The sequence below is a fragment of the Pleurodeles waltl genome, chromosome 6, assembly GCF_031143425.1.
Source record: "Pleurodeles waltl isolate 20211129_DDA chromosome 6, aPleWal1.hap1.20221129, whole genome shotgun sequence".
Taxonomy (NCBI): domain Eukaryota; kingdom Metazoa; phylum Chordata; class Amphibia; order Caudata; family Salamandridae; genus Pleurodeles; species Pleurodeles waltl.
Genome location: NC_090445.1, coordinates 869,180,978 through 869,201,434, shown reverse-complemented (window position 1 = coordinate 869,201,434; position 20,457 = coordinate 869,180,978). Strand labels below are relative to the sequence as shown.

Sequence of the window (20,457 nt, the reverse complement as noted above, 5' to 3'; positions counted from 1 at the left end):
ATATGCCTGTCATTGGTCTATGATGTACCTGGGCAAATTTGTTGCCAAACGTGAAAATCAATTTTGCAAACATGATGCATACTGCAAAATGATATGCTGTTATGCAGGAGCACAGTTATTATTGTTCATGCTATGTGATGCTCTATCTCTATACATGCTAAGTGTACCCCTTTTTGTTTCTATGGAAGAATAACAATAAAGAAATACTTTAAAAATAAAAACAAAAAAAGATGCAGAAAATAATGCTTACTGCAAAATAATTAAATGGAAGAAATTCGACCTAGACGACATCATCTCTACATCTGCTTTATCAGACGAGTTCCTGAGAGTGATACTTTGCAAACTACAAAAGAGAAAAACACACTGCAGCCAAACCACTGAACCAGTGGCTACTCCTCTAGGAAACATGCAGAGGGCCTGATTTTCCACTGCATGGTTATCAGCATGAGGCGTGTACTGTTATCTTCAGAAATGCACAGTATTAGCACCTTGATACCTAACACCATTACTTCAGAGAATAAAACAAGAAAAAAATATGAGAAGAGGCAGATGAAGACCGTACAGAACATGTTACTTACTCAATATGCATCTGTTACTGGCATGTAGTGCTGTAGATTCACATGCTCTGCATAATCTTGGCATCTAGTGTTGGGAAAAGAGGGTTGCATTTTTCGAAGCAGCATTTTTCTGAGTCACAGGATCAAGTGACGCCTTCTTCTCGGTGATACTGTGCATGGGCATCGACTCCTTTGTTAGACTGTTTTCCAGCAGGCGGGTGAGAAAAGAATGTAGAGGAAGTATGGAGAAAGAGATGTCCATGAAAATGTAACTACATATGTACAAGTATATACAAATATAAAGTAACTGTAATGGCCACAGTCATCCGGGGAGCAGGAAGCTCGCATTTGAATCTACAGCATTATATACCAAGAACAGATGCTTACTGGGTTAAGTAGCATTTTCCGTTCGATTGCTGTGTGGCTGTAGATACACATGCTCTGCATAGAATGTAAATCAGTCCCTCCATAAAAATGGTGGTTAGCCTGTGGGAGTCGCAGTTGACTGGAAAAGTGTTCGTAGCACAGCTTGACTTACACTGGCTTGCTGACGTGCTAGTTAGTACATCCACACAGTAATGCTTTGTAAATGTATTTGGTGTAGACCATGTAGCTGCCTTACAAACATCAGCCACAGGTATGTTTCTAAGGAAAGCCATAGTGGCTCATTTTTTCCAAGTAGAATGTGCTCTAGGAGTCTCTTTGATTCAGCATAGCAAGCTTGTATACATTTTACTATCCGTCTAGCTATGCCTTTTTGGATATTGGACTGCCTTTGTGAGGTAGTGAAAAAGTTACAAAGAGCTGTTTGGTTTTCCTAAAGTCTTTGTTTGGATCTGTCAATGTAAAAAATAAGTGCTTTTTTAACATCTAGAATGTGTAAAGCTCTTTCCGTAACCAAGTCAGGCTGTGGAAAGAAGACTGCTAGCTCAATGGATTGGTTGATATGGAATTGAGAAACCACTTTAGGAAGGAACTTCTGGTTCGTGCGAAAGGCCACCTTGTCTCTAGGGATCTGGAAGAAAGGTTAGGGCCTGGAGCTCATTAACAAGTCTGAGTGATGTGATAGGGACTAAGAACACTACTTTCCAAGAAAGTTACTGGAAAGGACATGAATGTAGTGGCTCAAAAAAAGGGCCAATGTGCCTGGTAAGCAGAATACTGAGGTTCCTGGATGGTGCAGGAGGCACGCTGGGTGGAATAACCCTTTTTAGGCCTTCCATGAAAACTCTGATTACTGGGATTCTGAACAAGGAAGTGTTTTCTGTTCTGTAGCTATGCAGCTATAGCTGCAAGATGTAAACAAATGAAAGTGTAAGCTAAATTTGTTTTCTGTAAATGGAGCAAATAAACAATATCTTGGACAGTTTCTTTAATGGGCTTAATATGTTTGGGCTGGCAGTAGCATACAAAACGTTACCATTTTGCAGAATAACACGCTCTGGTTGTGGGTCTATGAGTTTCCCTGAGAATGTCCTTAGGCAATCCTAAGTAACCAAACTCCATGACTCCAGGAGCCATATTGCAAGGTTGGGTGACTTGGGGTCTGGATGTCTGATCTGTCCTTGATTTTGAGTAAGAAGGTCCGGCCTGTTTGGGAGCTTCTCATGGAGAACTACTTAGAGGCCCGGTCCAGAAGTGTGCTGACGAACCCAGGTGGGAGCTACAAGGATCATTTTGAGAGATGTCTGCCTGATCCTCTGAACCAGAAATGGAATGAGAGGGAGGTTAGCAATGGGGTTTCTAATTGGCTAGGGTATACACCTAAGACAGGAAAACCCACCACTCTAGTCAGGGCAAGTAGGTTACACACCAAAGGAAACCTGTGCTCACCCCTGGTAGCTCGGCACACAGCAGTCAAGCTTACCCTCAGAGGTCATGTGTAAAGCGTTTGTGCAACACAGTCACACCAGCGACACAGTAAATGCACCAAAAAAGAGATTCCACACAGGTTTATAAAACTATATATATATATATAAATTGTATTTTGCACATAAAATTTAGGCCAACACGACAATGTTAATGAGAACTGTGTGTACCATGCAAATCCTGAGTCGGTACTCGTTATACAGGTTACGCAAGAATAAAGTTGTCATGCATCACAACATCAGGGCATGAATCACAGAAGGTAGGTTGTAGAAGAATACACATGGATAACCGTATATCTTTGAGACTGTGCATACAATGCAATTCCTTTACTAGGGCTTAGTATTGAACAAAGACAATCCTTCCTGCTATTGGGATCCTAAATGAACAGTGGGGGAGGGGGCTATCCAGCCAGCCCCTTGAGAACACTGAAGGTGAAAACACAGCAGTAGCAAGGAGACGAGCACCTCAGGGCACTGGAAGATGGTACCTCTTAGCAGTCCTGGCAGTGCCTGGGTCCTCCAAGCTCAGGGAGCAGCTGGGCAACAAACAGAAAAGCAATTCCGGGGAGTTCTTTATGCCACCCAGCAGCAGCAGGGCAACCACCGAAGAGCAGTCCAGATGAGTACTTTAGGCAGTCCAGCAGTCCTTCTGACAGAGGTTCAGTCCCAGTTCCAAAAGTACTCTAAACCATGGCCTAGCGCCTTGGCCTAGACCCAGACATCTGCCCTTTATGTGAGAGCAGGACACTGCCTATTCAAGTGTAAAGTGTGCCCTGTCTCCCAGCCCAGGAAGATCATCAGTGTGCAGACATAACCCTGTCACACCTGACCCTCCCACATGGATGGCTGTCTTGAGTGTATGCACAAAGTGGGGCTGTCACTCTTCCCTAGAAGAAGACTGGAGTTGTGCCACAAAGCACCAGATTTATAAGCACAGAAAAATGCCCACTCTGAAAGTGGCATTTCTAAAATAGCAATGTAAAATTTACCTACACCAGTAAGCAGGATTTCTCACTACCATTCCAAACATACTAAAGATGTCCATGCCACTCCTTACAGATTAGAAATTACCACTTAGACATATATAAAGGAATTCCCAATGCAAACCTATGACAGGAGCAGCATTCACAGCAGTGAAAAACTAAGTAGGATGTTTGTCTCTACTAGGACATGTAGTACATAAACATATATGTCCTATCTTTTACATACACAGCACCCTGCCCATAGGGATGTCTCGGGCCTAACTTAGGGGCGACTTAGATGCAATAAAAAGGGACTTTAGACCTTGGCAAGTAGTGTGTCTTAACTGCGCACGGAGGCCTTGCAGTGGCAAGCCTGAGACAGGTTTGAAAGGCGATTTCTGTAGGTTGCGCAATCTGTGCTGGGGGCCCACTAGTAGCCTTTAATTTACAGGCCTTGGGCATATGGTATCCCTCTTTACAAGGGTCTTACAGGTAAATTAAATAAACCAAGTAGGTGTAATCTAATTATACCAGGTTTTAGGGGAGAGGGCACATGCATTTTAGCAGTGATTAGCAGTGGTTAAGTGCCTAGAGTCCTAAAGGCAATAAAAAGAAGGTCAGAAAAATAGGAGGAGACATGCAAAAGGTTTGGAGATAACCCTTCAGAAAGGGCCATTTCCAACAGAGGGAGGGGTGGAGAAGCAGAATCAAATATCCCTGACCACTTCATCCATAGAGAGTTGCCCTTGGGTAGAGCGTGTGGGTATCTGGAGGCTAAGCTTGGGCATTCTGCATTTTCGGCTGTGGCGAAAAGATCTATCTGAGGAGTTCCCCACTTTAGGAAGTATTTCTGAAGGACTTGCGGGTGGGGTTCCAACTCGTGGACTTGTTGCTGCATCCTGCAGAGCAGGTCTGCAAAGTCGTTGTTCATTCCTGGGAGATACTCTGCCAGCAGGTGAATGTGGTGGTGGAAAGCCCACTTCCATATTGTCTTAGAGGGTTGTGACAATTGGGACTATGTCCCCCCCTTGTTTCTGTAGTTAATACATGGCTGTCATGTTGTCTGTGTGGACTAAGGCAACCTTGTCAGAAAGGTGATAAAGAAATGCTTTCAGGGATAGAAACTCTGCCTGAAGCTCGAGGTAATTGATATGCAGGGATTGGTGACTAAGATACCAGAAGCCCTGAACTGTGAGGTCTTGAAGGTGAGAACCCCAACCCATCAGTGATGTGTCTGTGGTCCGAATGACCCGAGGTACAGGATGCAGAAAAGGCCACTCTTTCGACAGGTTGGAGATGTTCCACTATTGAAGAGAGCGGTGTGTATGGCGGTCTAACAACACTAGATCCTCCAGGTGACCCTGTAACTGAGACAACTGGCGAGACAGACACTGCTATAGGGGACACATGTGGAGTCTGGAATGGGGAACAATGGCAATGCCAGATGCCATCATCCCTAACAAATGCGTAATAGTCCTGACTGTGTATGTGTGATTTTTCTGAAATTGGGGGAGCAGAGACCGAAAACCCTGAAAGCGGGTCCGATTGGGGTATCCTAACCCCATCTCTGCACTAAAAACAGCTCCTAGAAAGGGATGGATCTGAAGAGGTTGTAGCTGGGATCTGACATAGTTGATTGTGAATCCCAATGTGTGAAGCAGGTCCACTGTCATTTGATTGTGATATTGACACTGTGGTGGTGCTGGCTTTGAAGAGCCAGTCAGCTAGGTAAGGGAACATGTGTGTGGTTTGTTTTCTGAGATGTGCGGCGACTACTGCTAAGCACTTTGTGAAGACTCTGGGAGTAGTCGTGAATCTGAAAGGCAGGACGTTGAACAGGTAATGTTTGCCTGCAACCACGAATGGTAGGTATTTTTGGTGTGAAGGGATACGGAAGTAGGGGTCCTTTAGATCTAGGGCTGTCATTTAGTCACTTTGTTGTAGCAGCGGAATAACATCTTGAAAAATAACCATATGAAAGTGTCCTGAGAGAATGTAGTGGATTAATGGTCTGAGATCCAGATTAGGCCTGAGAGAAGCATATTTTTGGGGAATGAAAATATAGGGAGTATACTCCTGATCTCTAGTGTTGTAAGGGAATAGACTCGAGAAGGGACCGAAAAAGGAACTAAACCTCTTGTTTGAGAAATGTGAGGTGCTCATAGGATAGTTTGGGAGTGCGAAGGTGAAATGTTTGGACAGGAGTGTAATATTCCTATAGCCCGTAGCCCAGGACATATTATTCGAGGTCAAGGACAACAAGATTTCATGTTTACTTTGTCCTTGGGACAAGTAGGCCCAACCCCCTGCAGCACAAGCCAGTTGAAAGTACCACCTTATGGAGCAGGGAAGGGAATTGTTTGCAGTTGGTCATATTTGTGTCCATATGCAACAAGTTCAAACTTGTATTTATGGTTCATTAATGCTAAGCCTTTATTATTAGGGTGAGCGCTTTAAATAAATGTAGCTCGGACCGCACTACTGATTGTAGTTCCAGTAAAAAAAGAGAAAAAAGCGTACACACGTTTGCAAAGTTGAATAATAATAGGCTATGCATAATGCTCCCTGTATGTTCTCTGATTAAATGCAAATATTTGCAAAAGCTTGAAAGCAAGATTGACGATTCTTTGCTTTCCAAATAAAATGTTGAAAAAAAATGCAACTAAGAAAAAATGTTTTGCTAAACCTCTGTGAAACTTAGGTACCATTTCTTTGAAGCATCATTTAATAAAATGCATTGATACATCCTAGTATTTCCAAAAATTATTCATAGTGGAAAATCACTGTCACCAGTTTCAACAAGATTATGGGAAGCATGAAAATGAACAAGCATTGGCAAACCAAATAGGTCCAACATTGGTAGTCAGTCTTTGGTTTTATCAATGCGCTTCTTGTTTTGACTTGGCTTTTGCAAACCTTTATTGCTGTGGGAGCTGGTGAGCCCCTCACCATTGTAACAAACATTGGCAAAAAGCAAAAATATTTTTTGGTCTCAAAAAGTACACATTAACAAAGTAGTTCCTAGCACTGAACAAAATTACTTTGTGTGCCCATATGCTCTTTGTTAATTAGCAGATTGATGTCACTCACTGTGAAGCCAGCCGATAGAGGAACAGAGATAGATAGAATTTTAATAAAAACAAAATGTCTTGGTTAAGGCCAGATGTAATTAGGGGCCCAATTCTTAAAGAAAGTCACAAAAGTACACTCTTGGTAAATATCTTTCCATTAGTGCAGATTAACGAATTTCATGACCTCACAAGAATTTACCAAAGTAGAACACAAAATGACACTGCTAAAAAATATTTGTGAACTGTATTTTAGCACAAGCAAATATGGATGTGTAGATTTACTGATGTGAAAACCTGTTGAGCGTTTACAAGTTCACTTTCCTTCAAACCACTTTTTTCCCCAACCATTGAAGCTTTACTTCTGCCCTTGTCAGGAGTAAATTTCCAAACATGCAAGTTAGTAGGCTTGTAAGTTGACTCAAAAGGGCATTTCAACCTTGAAACTATTGCTTACCATTACCTCCAAACCCAGTTTGTAGATGTGCATAAAGGTGGCAAAATGTCACAATTGATGGCATTAAAGCCCTACTGTTGTATTAGCCCTGGCATAATCAGAGAGGCTATTGTCAGAGCTCTTATATAATGAGATTTATGCCATAATTTGTCGCTACATGACACCAAAAGGACAAGTAGTCCCATGGATAAGTAGATATTTTATTAAACTCCACCCCCCTTTTGGAGGAGTGGTAATGAGCTCCAGACAATAACCATGCTGGATAATGGAAAGGACCCATTGGTCCATGGTGATGCTGACCCATTCTGGATGGAAATGTTGAAGTCATCCCCCGACAGGTGTGGAGTGAGTGCGGAGAAGACAGAGGTAGGCTTTGCAGTGGAGGTAGAGCCTTAGGAGGCGGTGCTCTTGCCTCTGCCCTTTTTGTTATTGCCTCTGTAGGACTCCCTAAAAAGGAGATTAGGAGGTTGAAAGCTTCCTCTGGTGGGAGACAGACACCTCTCAGGTCATTGGTCTGTAACCACCTCTAAAGGTGAGGTGACAAAAAGGGCCCCTTTGTATGGGGGACTGTAAAGGACCCACAGCTTTTGCTGTGTCTGTCTTTTTTCAACTTCTCAAGGGTTGAATCCACTTTAGGGTCGAAACAATGCCCCTTATAAAAAGGCATGTTAAGCACCACTTGCTGGACTTCTGGTTTACAACCAGAACATCAAAGCAATACATGTCTCCCAATCAAGACACTGGTGTTAATGCCGTGTGCAGCTGTATCTCCAGCATCTAGGGCACCGCGTATGGAGTTGTTTGTAATGGTTTGCCCCTCAGCAATGATTTGCTGCCCTCGTTTTGCAGTGCTGTTCTCGGAGAAACTAGAGGAGCTCCTTCATTTCATTCCAGTGAGCCCGGCCATACCTGGCTAGTAAGGCCTGAAAATTTGAGATATGCCAATGGTTAGCTGCCTGTGCAGCCACTCTTTTGCCAGCAGCATCTATCTTCTTGCTCTCCTTGTCAGGAGGAGGAGAGTCCCCGTTGGCCTGGTTATTGGCCCGTTTGCTGTGGTGGCTACTATTGAATCTGGAGGGACCTGTGATCTAATGTAGACCGGATCTGAGGGAGAAGGCTTGTATTTTTTTTTTATCTACTCTAGGGGTAATAAACCTTGGCTAATAAACCTAGAGTAATAAACCTAGAGTGGACAGGTTTCTTAAAAATTTTGTCTAAGTGACGAAGCATGCCAGGGAGCACAAGGAGAAACTAAATATCCCTATGGATGTATGTAAGGATATTGAACAGAAAGTATTGTTCGGTGGGGTCCCTGTGCAACTCTATGTTGTGGAAGGCGGCTGCCCTTGCCACTACCTACTGAAAGGGTGTGCTATCCTCTGGTGGGAGGGTAGTGAGAGGTACAAATCTGGGTTGTTGGTCAATATGGAATCAGGGTCATATGTGTCCCATGGATCTGGGACCTGCTGTGTCTCACCCAAATCTTTCCCAGTGTATACAGGGGATCCCTCAGGTGTAAAATTTACTGCAGCAGGTGAGGCAGGTGAATGAGGAGGGCAGGGAGATGGAGGAGAAGCAGGAGGTGGAGAAGGTGGAGGAGGGCTTGTGAGGTGTGGAAGACGCCTTGTCCTTCATGACCTTTTTTGGAGGTGGAGAAGTGTCCAAAACCTTTTGGAAGGACAGCTTCCTCTTGAAAAGTACAGTGCGGGAGCAATAATGCACCCTGTACCCTCCTGAATATGGAGGCTGTGCTGTCTAGGGCCCATTGTCGCCAAAATGGGTTTCACAGGTGAAGGTGTAACCGAAGACTGGCTAGAGTCCTTCTACTCCAAAGTTATTGCTTCTTTGGTTTTCAGCACCAAAGTTTTCGGTCGGCGCGATTTGCTCGGCACCGAAGTGGAAGTGGTAGCTGGTCGACTCGGAGTCAAAGTACTCTGTGCCTAAGTTCGGACTGAGAGGGCAACGATGTCTCGGACCGAGGTGCTGGAGGTCGACACCAAATACGTGGTCTTGGACTTGGCTATTTTCGGAGCTGAGCCAGGGGCAGAGCAGCCAAAACTGTTTTTTGGATCTGGCCATGACCTGGTGGCAATGGCGGTCCAGCGACCTCTGCAAGGGGCTTTTCAAGAGTCTTAGGGTGGGCAGGAGGGGCCACAGTACTCACAAGCTGTGACAATGTCATCTCGTGGCTTTCAATATCCGACTGTATGTTGAAGTCCTCGATCAAAAAGACCTCCTCTTGTTCTGGCTCCTCCTGGGCGTGTTCCTGTATGAAGATGTCTGGGGTGTCGTCTGGAGTCTTGTGTACCATGTCCAACCGACTAACTCTTCGGTACCAAAGGGTCTTCTTCGACCGGAAGGATTTGCAGGTAGCTTCCTGGTGGTCAGTTATAGACACAAGTTACACATTAGATGTTGATCTATGTGGGGGAATTTTGTGTGGCACTGAGGATAGAAACGGAACGGCATCCTTTCCGTCAGCTCAGCATAATCTCAGATGCCGCATGGTGAGGTAGGACCAAAGCGGGAGACATCTGCCCTGATCGAGGAGTGGAGAGGAATGCAAAGAAGGAACTAGGCAATCGAGAAACCTTACTGTTGATACAGAAAAGACGGAAGGAAAAATTTCGAACAGGAGTAAAGACACACACATCTGACCCCGATGGCGGAGAGAAAACAATCTAACAAAGGAGTCGATGCCCATGGGCAGTATCACTAAGAAGGAGTCACTTGAGCATGTTACTCGAAAAAATGCTTTGTTGAAGAAAAACAACCTGAAGCACTCCGGACTCAACACTAGATGCCAGGAGTAAGCACAGTATGTGTATCTACAGCCACATATGTCATCAAACACCTCATTTTATGTATAAAAGAAATGGATCAGCACCGTCACGGAAGAGAAGGGGTCACAGTAAAAATGTACCTATCTAATTAAAGCATTTACATGTGTGTGGTAATACATGAATGTTGTTTTCCAGGAAAGTTTTCATGCCTAACTGTACATTCAAAGGCCACCATCATGGTGGATAATTTAGGCTAATATTTAATAAGTTAACTTGCCATTTTAAAATTAGTGTGCTAAGGCAATATCCCTCCCTTACTATACCAGTTTTAACTAAATTTAGAGATGCAAAAGATCTGGAAGATCATTACAAATGTTTTTGAACAAAATCAAGGGTTTTTGGGTATTCCCCACATTTACATTGCAGACTCTGAATGAAAAGCAGGTTTTGACCAGTCTTGGTCACTCTCAGTGGCAGAAAAATGGGCACAACTCTTGCAGTCGTGAAAGTATCTCTGAACGGAAGCTATGTGAAGATTCTGATTTTGTAAATGTTGCTTCTCAATATTCAAGCAGAGATTCAATTTTTTCATGCATAAGATGCATTACTTATGTAAAAGGTGTTGTAAATGAGGCCTATCCAGGTAAGCAAAATGAGCTGAATAGGTCAACAAGAACTTGTTTATGGTATTGTACTAAAAAAACATGTGACGTGTAAACCAGTGGTGTGGATATAAAAAAAAAAAAAAAAAAAAAAAGAAGCTCAAAGTTAAAAAATAAAAGTGAATAAGTAGGGTTCCAAGTATAATCTTGAAAGTGGAAGTACTGTCACTGTAAATTTAAAACGCTGCTGATTTTCATATAATTTTTGAGTGGAAGTCTCTTCTACAGAAATGAGTCTGCCATGAAGCTTAGAGGTTTGGACATGTGCGAAAGTTACATTATTTTGCAAGCCTGAAGCGCACAAGACATAAAAAAAATACTTTCAACATCTAGTGACTACATGCAGAAGAGAGGCTGTCGGCCATTTGTCATGGATACAAACATGATGAAGTATTCTTTCCACAGTTTTATTTAGTTAATTAAACATAAGCATAATAATAAACACCATCTTCGAACTACTTGTTAATGCAAGTAACCCATGAAAAAAACAGAACTCACCAATGGCATTTGCTGGATAGCGTTTCCGTAACTTTTCTGTAAGTTTCGAAACCTTGTTCCTGATCGCCTCGTTCTTACTCATCATGAATCCGTTGTCCTGTAGGAGCTCATACTCCACAGTTCCCTGGGACAGGTCATCATCCTCCTAACCCGGGAAAAAGCAGAAAAACACGTCATTTATTGAACCACGGGCAATTAATCCATAACACCAAACACCAAAGCAACTAGCTCCCTGGATTACTCAGTTTTCAGTGGCAAAAGCTGTAACCGGGGTTAATATGTACCCAGGATATGAGTACCAGTCCGGAGTTGAGAACTGGACTGGAAAGCCCACCAGCAATGTCAATTTCTGAATACAGCATCAGGTTATATGGATACTGGCAGGACTGGCCATTGAGCTTTCTATGATACAGGACAATGGCAGGAACAACATGCATGTGAGCCGGCTGCTTGGCAGATTCACACCTGACCATATAGTAGTGGTGACAATGTCTGGAGATTAATAATATTTATAGTTCGGAATTTAGGTTGGCACAAACACACCACCGCATGCTTTTAGTCGATTTGCATAAAAAAAATCATTCACCATCTGTCATACAAGCCCTATCCACTCACCACTATCACCATCAGGTGTTCCTTTACAAGCAGCACGGGAATAAACAGAGAGAGAGGGGAGAAAAGGGGCAGAGCAAATTACAATTCAGGACTTTGTTCAAGGCAATACCTTACATTGCAGTCAGCATCGTGCAGAGCTATGTCATATTTACCTTTGATTTTTTTTGTACACTGATTCACCTCTTCCCATTTCACTTTTGATGCGGCTTCGTATGGCAAGAGAAAGTTATTTCTTCAAATCCAAGTTGCACTCTGCCTACAGCATTCCGATTAGCTATTCATGCTTTACTTTTTAACTTTTTACATATCTATCCATACTGCGCTTAGGATACAGCAGAGACAGAGCCCCTAACGAGCAATCAATACTAAGTTTGGCCTAAGCTCCAACGCCCTCCTCATCCGTGTCGTTGGTTTTATATATATATATATATATATATATATATATATATATATATATATATATATATATATATATATATATATATATTTAGTACTAGCAAAGACAGTTTCAGCTGCCTCACAGAACGACTCAAGCAATCTATACAGATTGATTTCGTCCCCCTCAGCTAGTGGTTGTAAATGCCATGCATCACATTCAGCGGCCCACTGGTGGATGGTAACTGATATTGTCATATGTAGGTTCGCCATTCCCATAAAACTACAGCCATTTTATATCTTCACTGGTGCAGCAATGACACGAGGAGTCGCAACTCATTTGTTTCCAGTGATCTGTACCGCTGTTTGCCGACTAGGGAAAACAACATTTTCTGTAAATGATATATGAATGTTCTTGATGCGGAGGCTCTTTGAGTCACACTCATCATAGTGTATCAGTTGCACTGTAACCTTTGGAAATTCAGCGTTACTAAGCATTTTTGAATACCGAGCTTAGAAAGTGAATATAAGGGAGATGATGAGGGCCCGTGTGGGACAAGAGCGCTTTGCAGCTGACACTAGGGGCCCACCAGCAATCTTAACCACCAGACACAGCGATGCTCTACCAGCAGATACTCAGGGCTCAGTTCGATCTGACTGCTAGGATGATAAACTCCCTGCATCGGATTAATCCGTTTTAAGGCAGCACATCTGCTTGGAGGTAGGTAACACTATGTGACGGTAAGCCTCTCCTTTGGTGAGAACGGGAACTATCCTCTACTCTGACGAACTGTGACGTTTCACAACTTCTCAGAATTAACTTCTCCCAGCCCTTCTGCAAACTACAGAGTGGATGATGGCATCCACATTTACCATCTATCGCTCTTTATGTTCTTCTAGCAGGCAAATGCACGAGGAAAACTAATCAAGCCTACTGGACAACTCTTTCTCCTGAACTGCACATTGTTAGTTTGCCAATGCTCATGAGGTATTTGCTGTACCCACCTCCCCTAATAAACACATCCATTTGGACATATTTGTCCTTGTTTGTGTTACACTGTGCACTGCCAGGAAACTGAAGGGATCCTACTCTGAGTGCACAATGTCTTTCCAACCAACATTCTCTTTAACAATTTGGTAATACCCTCTCCAGTATAGAAAGGGAATTTTTTGAGAAGATACAACTCTTGTGGGTTGGCTCAAGTTATGAATTATTGAATATGGCGCACTATGACTGGTGCTGACTCGCATCCTTTGGCCCAAGTTTTCCAGAAGTACCGTCCCTTTACAGACAAGCATGTGTATTCATGTAGTCTTACAAATTTGGCAACACCAGTTGGTTGACTTGTGTCAACAGAACCCAGACTTGTGTTAATATTCATATTGAGGTTAGGACCGAACCTGTGATCTGGAGAAGTGCTGATGCAGCTGCATTCTGCATGAAAGAATGAGGTAGGGGAAGAAGTATCTGACACTTAAGAGCAAGGTCTAGTCTAGTGGAGAGCAACTAGAGTGTCCCTTAGAGCTACAAGGTGTTTTTATCGAGGGGCCTAATTTGAGAAGCATCTGTAAAAGTGAACATCACTGGAGGGTCACAGAATTGACACATTCTAAGTATAGTACTTGTGTACTATACTTAGAAGTTAACATGCATTGCTTCCTGTCTTGCATCATTCTCACTCCTAGCCTGTCTCTTATAAATCCACAAGACTATCATCAGTACTCAGTTACGTTTGTAAAGCCAAAATGGACAATGCTCTTAGAGATCAAAAACACTGTCTCCAAATACTCATCCCAATATATGGAAGTATACATTTACTTGATATTCTTGAGTACTGGTGTGCCTTTGGAGACCAAAACGTCAACAAAATATCCTCTCCAGCTTCCATCTGTCAACTTAGATCATCTGCAACCAATGTGCCAATTAGGAATGGACTATGATTAGAAAATGTGAGTTTGTTAAGGTGTATAGACTGTTCCCCACTGATCATCATAAGAATTACACTGAAATTAATTTTTTATGTTCAATGTGGAGCGGTATTGTTTTCTATAATGTTGTATTATGAACTCTGATTGAACGTTGATGGAATGGACTGTGTATAATATATTATTTGTTGTCAATTTCAAACAAAAACCCCAAAGTTTTTCTGATAATTATGTTTTCCACACCTTATTACTTTATTAATTCTTTTTTTGTTTAATTCAGTAATAGTTGGATTGTTATACTAACTCAATTTTAAGTATACGCAAGTGACTCCTTCAGGAACTTATTGCTGCATAAGAGTCCATTCACCAACCATCACATTTCCAGAAGATCGACCAGATTTCAATAAACCATATAGCCCACAATTTGCAGGTGACTGCATAAGATCTGCCTAAAGAATTAGGCATGTAAATTGTGTGACTTCATTGGATTTGCTGTGAATGCAGGGATGAAGTCCTGTAAGGGAAAGCACAGGGGTGTGAAATTTATTAAAACATCGACTTGTCCATGGGACAGGTTGCTTCTTAAATTTACTTGCCCTGTAAAAAAAATCTAGTTGTCCCTTTGGTACCATGTAGGGTGCGACAAATTATAGCAGAAAAATCATTACATAAGAGCTCTGATAATAGCCTCTCTGATTATGCCAGGTCTACTACTATAGTATGCTTGCACACTTGCAATTCCAATCCCTACTATAGCAGTTTGCTTATTTTGCCACCATTGCGCAGATCTACATACTGGGGATGGAGAAAGCAGTAAGCAGTAGTTCCAGGGCAGGCTTTGAGTCTGCAAACCTACTAACTTGCATGTTTTAAGGATTTTCACCAGCTCTCCTCTAATCTTTTCCCATAATGAGAAAGGTTGGAAATTTACTCCTGCCAGTGGCAGAAATAAAAGTTCTTCCAGGGTTAGGAAAAAGGTGGTTGGAGGGAAAGTGAACTTGTAAACGCTCAATAGATTTTCACATGAGCAAATCTACACATGCATATTTGCTCCTGCTAAAATACAGTTCACAAATATTTTCAAGGAGTACGATTTCCTGGTCTACTTCTGTAAGTTCTTGTGAATTCATGAAAGCCACTAATTCAAAGACATATACCATGGGTGCACTTTTGTGACTTTCTTCGAGAATTGGGGCCCTAATTAGGTCTGGCGTTAACAAATACATTTTGTTTTTATTAAACCTCTATTTCTCTCTCTAATGGCTTTACTGAAAGTGATCTCTTTCTGCTCTTCTACAAGGAGCATATTGGCACACAGAGTAGTTTTGTTCAGTGCCAGGGACTATTGTGGCAATCAGTGGCGCAACAAAATTGGAGGGGGCTCCTGCAAAGAACATGGAAGCCCTCTCCCCTTCAGACTCTCAGGGCAGGAGCTGTGCTAAGGGGCACGCGGGGCCTTTGTTACACCACTGGTGGCAATATGTGCTTTTTGAGACCAAAAACATTTTTTTTCTTTTTGCCAGTGTTTGCTACAGTGGTGAGGGCCTGGCAGCTCCCATAACAGTAAAGTGTTACGAAAGCCATGTCAAAACTAGGCATGCATTGACGAAATCAAGAGACAAAAAACATGTAAGATCATTTGGCTTTGCCGGTGCTTGTTTATTTTCATGCTGCCCATAATCGTGTAGCAAATGGTTACACTGATTTTCCATTACGAATATTTTTTGGAAATACTAGCATGCATCAACACATTTCACTAAATGACGCTTCAAAGAAATAGCACCTAAAATTTCATGGTAGTGAAACCTTTTTCCCTACTTACATTTTTTCCTGAACATTTTATTTTGAAAGCAACGAATCATCACTCTTGCTTACAAGCTTCTGCAAACATTTGCGTCTAATCAGAGAGCATTCTGGGAGCATGATACTTAGCCTCATATCACTAAACTTTTCAAATGTGTGTACACTTTTTTGTTTTTAATTGGAACCACTGTCAGTAGTGCAGTGTGACCTTAAAACATTTATTTTCAGCGCTCACAGTAATAATGAAGGCTTCTCATTGATGAACCATAAATACAAATTCGAACAGCATTAACATGTGGGCACACATATTACCTAAAACTGCAGATAGTTCCTGTAGGAAAGTACCATCTTGCCTGGCATGTTACCCCCATATTTCACTGTATATATGTTGTTTTAGTCTATGTGTCACTGGGACCCTGCCAGGCAGGGCCCCAGTGCTCATAAGTATGTACCCTGTATGTGTTCCCTGTGTGATGCCTAACTGTCTCACTGAGGCACTGCTAACCAGAACCTCAGTGGTTATGCTCTCTCTGCTTTCCAAATTTGTCACTAACAGGCTAGTGACTAAATTTACCAATTCACATTGGCATACTGGTACACCCATATAATTCCCTTGTATATGGTACTGAGGTACCCAAGGTATTGGGGTTCCAGGGGATCCCTATGGGCTGCAGCATTTCTTTTGCCACCCATAGGGAGCTCTGACAATTCTTACACAGGCCTCCCACTGAAATAACGTCCACGTTATTTCACAGCCATTTACCACTGCACATAAGTAACTTATAAGTCACCTATATGTCTAACCTTCACCTGGTGAAGGTTGGGTGCAAAGTTACTTAGTGTGTGGGCACCCTGGCACTAGCCAAAGTGCCCCCACATTGTTCAGGGCAAATTCCCCAGACTTTGTGAGTGCGGGGACACCATTACACGTGTGCACTATACATAGGTCACTACCTATGTATAGCGTCACAATGGTAACTCCGAACATGGCCATATAACATGTCTAAGATCATGGAATTGTCACGCCAATACCATTCTGGTATTGGGGGGACAATTTCATGATCCCCCGGGTCTCTAGCACAGCACCCGGGTACTTCCAAACTGCCTTTCCGGGGTCTCCACTGCAGCTGCTGCTGCCAACCCCTCAGACAGGTGTCTGCCCTCCTGGTGTCCAGGCAGCCCTGGCCCAGGAAGGCAGAACAAAGGATTTCCTCTGAGAGAGAGTGTTACACCCTCTCCCTTTGGAAATAGGTGTGAAGGGCTGGGGAGGAGTAGCCTCCCCCAGCCTCTGGAAATGCTTTGATGGGCACAGATGGTGCCCATCTCTGCATAAGCCAGTCTACACCGGTTCAGGGATCACCCAGCCCTGCTCTGGCGCAAAACTGGACAAAGGAAAGGGGAGTGACCACTCCCCTGACCAGTACCTCCCAGGCGAGGTGCCCAGAGCTCCTCCAGTGTGTCCCAGACCTCTGCCATCTTGGAAACAAAGGTGTTGGGGGCACACTGGACTGCTCTGAGTGGCCAGTGCCAGCAGGAGATGCCAGAGGCTCCTTCGGATAGGCTCTTACCTCTCTTGGTAGCCAATCCTCCTTCCTTGGTAGCCAATCCTCCTTTTCTGGCTATTTAGGGTCTCCGCTTTGGGGAATTTTTCAGATAACGAATGCAAGAGCTCACCAGAGTTCCTCTGCATCTCCCTATTCACCTTCTACCAAAGGATCGACCGCTGACTGCTCCAGGACGCCTGCAAAACCGCAACAAAGTAGCAAGACGACTACCAGCAACATTGTAGTGCCGAATCCTGCCGGCTTTCTTGACTGTTTCCAGGTGGTGCATGCTCTGGGGTTAGCCTGCCTTCACCCTGCACCAGAAGCTCCGAAGAAATCTCCTGTGGGTCGACTGAATCTTCCCCTTGCTAACGCAGGCACCAAAAGACTGCAACACTGGTCTTCTGGGTCCCCTCTCATCCCGTCGAGCATTGTCCCTGGAACACAGCAACCCTGTCCAAGTGACTCCCATAGTCCAGTGACTCTTCAGTCCAAGTTTGGTGGAGGTAAGTCCTTGCCTCCCCACGCTAGACTGCAAAGCTGTGTATCGCGTGATTTGCAGCTGCTCCAGCTCCTGTGCACTCTTCTAGGATTTCCTTCATGCACAGCCAAGCCTGGGTCCCCAGCACTTCGTCCTGCAGTGCACAACCTTCTGAGTTGTCCTCCGACGTCGTGGGACTCCCTTTTGTAACTTAGCGTGGACTCCGGTTCACTCTTGTTCCAAGTGCCTGTTGGGGTACTTCTGCAGGTGCTGCCTGCTTCTGTGAGGGCTCTCTGAGTTGCTGAGCGCCCCCTCCGTCTTCTCCTCCAAAAGGCGACATCCTGGTCCTTCCTGGTCCTCAGCAGCACCCAAAAACCTCTACTGCGACCCTTGCAGCTAGCAAGGCTTGTTTGCGGTCTTTCAGCGTGGGAACACCTCTGCAAGCTTCATCGTGACGTGGGACATCCGTCTTCCAAAGGAGAAGTTGCTAGTCCTCTTCTTTCTTGCAGAACTCCAACCTTCTTCCAACCGGTGGCAGCTTCCTTGCACCTTCAGCTGGGGTTTCTTGGGCTCCTGCCCCCCCCGGACACTGTCGCAACTATTGGACTTGGTCCCCTTGTCTTACAGGTACTCAGTCAGGAAATCCGTTGTCAGTGCACTGTTGGTGTTTTTTCTTCCTGCAGAATCCCCCTATCACGACTTCTGTGCTCTCTGGGGGTAGTATGCGCACTTTACTCCTACTTTTCAGGGTCTTGGGGTGGGGTATTTTTCTAATCCTCACTGTTTTCTTACAGTACCAGCGACCCTCTACAAGCTCACATAAGTCTGGGGTCCATTCGTGGTTCGCATTCTACTTTTGGAGTATATGGTTTGTGTTGCCCCTATACCTATGCTTGTCTATTGTAACCTATTGTAATTCTACACTGTTTGCATTACTTTTCTTGCTATTACTTACCTGTACATATAACTTGTGTATATTACTTACCTTCTTACTGAGGGTACTCACTGAGATACTTGTGGCATATTGTCATAAAAATAAAGTACCTTTATTTTGAGTAACTCTGTGTATTGTGTTGTCTTATGATATTGTGCATATGATATAAGTGGTATAGTAGGAGCTTTGCATGTCTCCTAGTTCAGCCTAAGCTGCTTTGCCATAGCTACCTTCTATCAGTCTAAGCTGCTAGAAACACCTCTTCTACACTAATAAGGGATAGCTGGACCTGGCACAAGGTGTAGGTGCCTCTGGTACCCACTACAAGCCAGGCCAGCCTCCTACAGTTCCCTTCTCTGTAAACTGGCAGCCAAAGGGTTTGTGCTGCTGGGGGTTGGGCCTACTTGTCCCAAGGACAAAATAAACATGAAAACGTGTTGCCTTTGACCCCAAACAACATGTCCACAGCGTTGGGTGATAGGAATTCCAAATCCCTGAAAGCAGAACGACTTTCACACAGTTGTATTGGTAAACTGGAACCATTTTTTAACTGCCCTGTGCTTTAAAGGGACTGGGACTGCATTTAAAAAAGGTTTACAGTTTAGCAAGGTATTTGTTGAGGAGGCAGTGGCCACGGCAGACTGATATGATTCCCACATGGAATGTTTTCCCGTAGGGACAACTCCCCCTTTGCAAATCAATTACCATTGGAACATGGGAGGAGGCAAATGATCAGTGCTGTGCGACATCAACTGTGGTCACAAACGATTTATACATGCCTTTGTGGCTCACTAACAGAAGCACAATGCGTCTTTTAGGCACACTCCTTTTGCAAATAACAGAGTGAGAAACACGTTTTACGAACTGAAAAGGCTTTTGCAATTGTTAAAAGGGCTTTTTTACATTGAAAATATGTATTTTGTGTTCGCAAGCCATGTGATTTTTCAAATTGTTGGCTTTGCTATTGCAAAATATATTTGTACATTAGGCACTGGGAGTGCTTTAAGACGGATGGAGACAGCTTTAAGTGATGCCAGAACTATGAGATAAATAAGAATATTATGTAGAGAGATGGGCACTAGATTAGCTCACCTAAACCACTATGTGATTAAAGCGTTATACACATGTGAATGAGCCCCAATGGGATTTATTATGCACTGGCCTGCAGCCATTTCCCTGAAGCTTAAGGCGTACAAGTCTGCGCATGGAATACTTCAGTTGCAATGCACTTGCACAATACTATATGGAGGTCAGATACACTCTCCAAAGTTTCTCTCTGACGAGACATAATTGTGAAGCTGTCCTCGGGGTAGTTTGCTTGTTTATGTGTGCTAGCGCAGTTGATGCAGTGTGGGTCTCCCTCTCAGCCAACATTTCACCAGTTGTTCAAGTCCACAAGACTTGCGAGTCTGGCACCCTGTGAGAGCTGAGCAGAAACTCAGCCAGGCACACTGGAAGCACATTCTGGATTGTCCGCATGGTCCATGGAGTTCGCTCTTAATGTACCTAGTTACTACTCTTGGAATCCTCTGTACTGATGCACGTGAAGGCTCAACTGTTAGCTGCGGGTTTGTTGAGGTCTCACGTACTGAAAACATAACACCTACCTGGGTGCTCTGGCTACGCAATGCGGTGTTATCTCTGGCGTGCTTCTTATAAATTCAAATAAAAACAATACAAAAGGAATATCAATGTAATGTGTTCATTGTTGGCCACATTTGAATGACATTTTTATGATCAATTCCCCTCTAAGATGGCTGCCTGCTGGTTAACTGTGCCGAGGAGTACCTAATCAAACTGCAGTCCCTCTTTCCTCTCCAGGTTTGCTTCAATGATCTCTAGGAGAGCAAAATGGGCATTTTAGGCTTGCACTACTGCTGCTCTCCTTGGTGGTGTTCGGGAGTCTGTTAACCCACGTTTGCCC

At 43.6% G+C, this 20,457-nt stretch overlaps 1 protein-coding gene across 2 annotated transcripts in view; it reads right to left on the bottom strand.

The window, feature by feature from the left end:
- The window catches only part of ZFYVE27 (zinc finger FYVE-type containing 27), a 314,413-nt gene that overhangs the window by 105,388 nt on the left and 188,568 nt on the right, over window positions 1-20,457 (bottom strand). The window contains exons 9-10 of one of the 2 annotated variants that reach the window (XM_069239634.1): window positions 11,471-11,491; window positions 10,856-11,000 (exon numbers count right to left, since the gene is read on the bottom strand). In XM_069239634.1, coding sequence (XP_069095735.1) covers window positions 10,856-11,000; window positions 11,471-11,491 — 166 coding nt within the window. The remainder of the gene's footprint in view (window positions 1-10,855; window positions 11,001-11,470; window positions 11,492-20,457) is intronic. The other variant, XM_069239635.1, reaches the window with a different exon arrangement.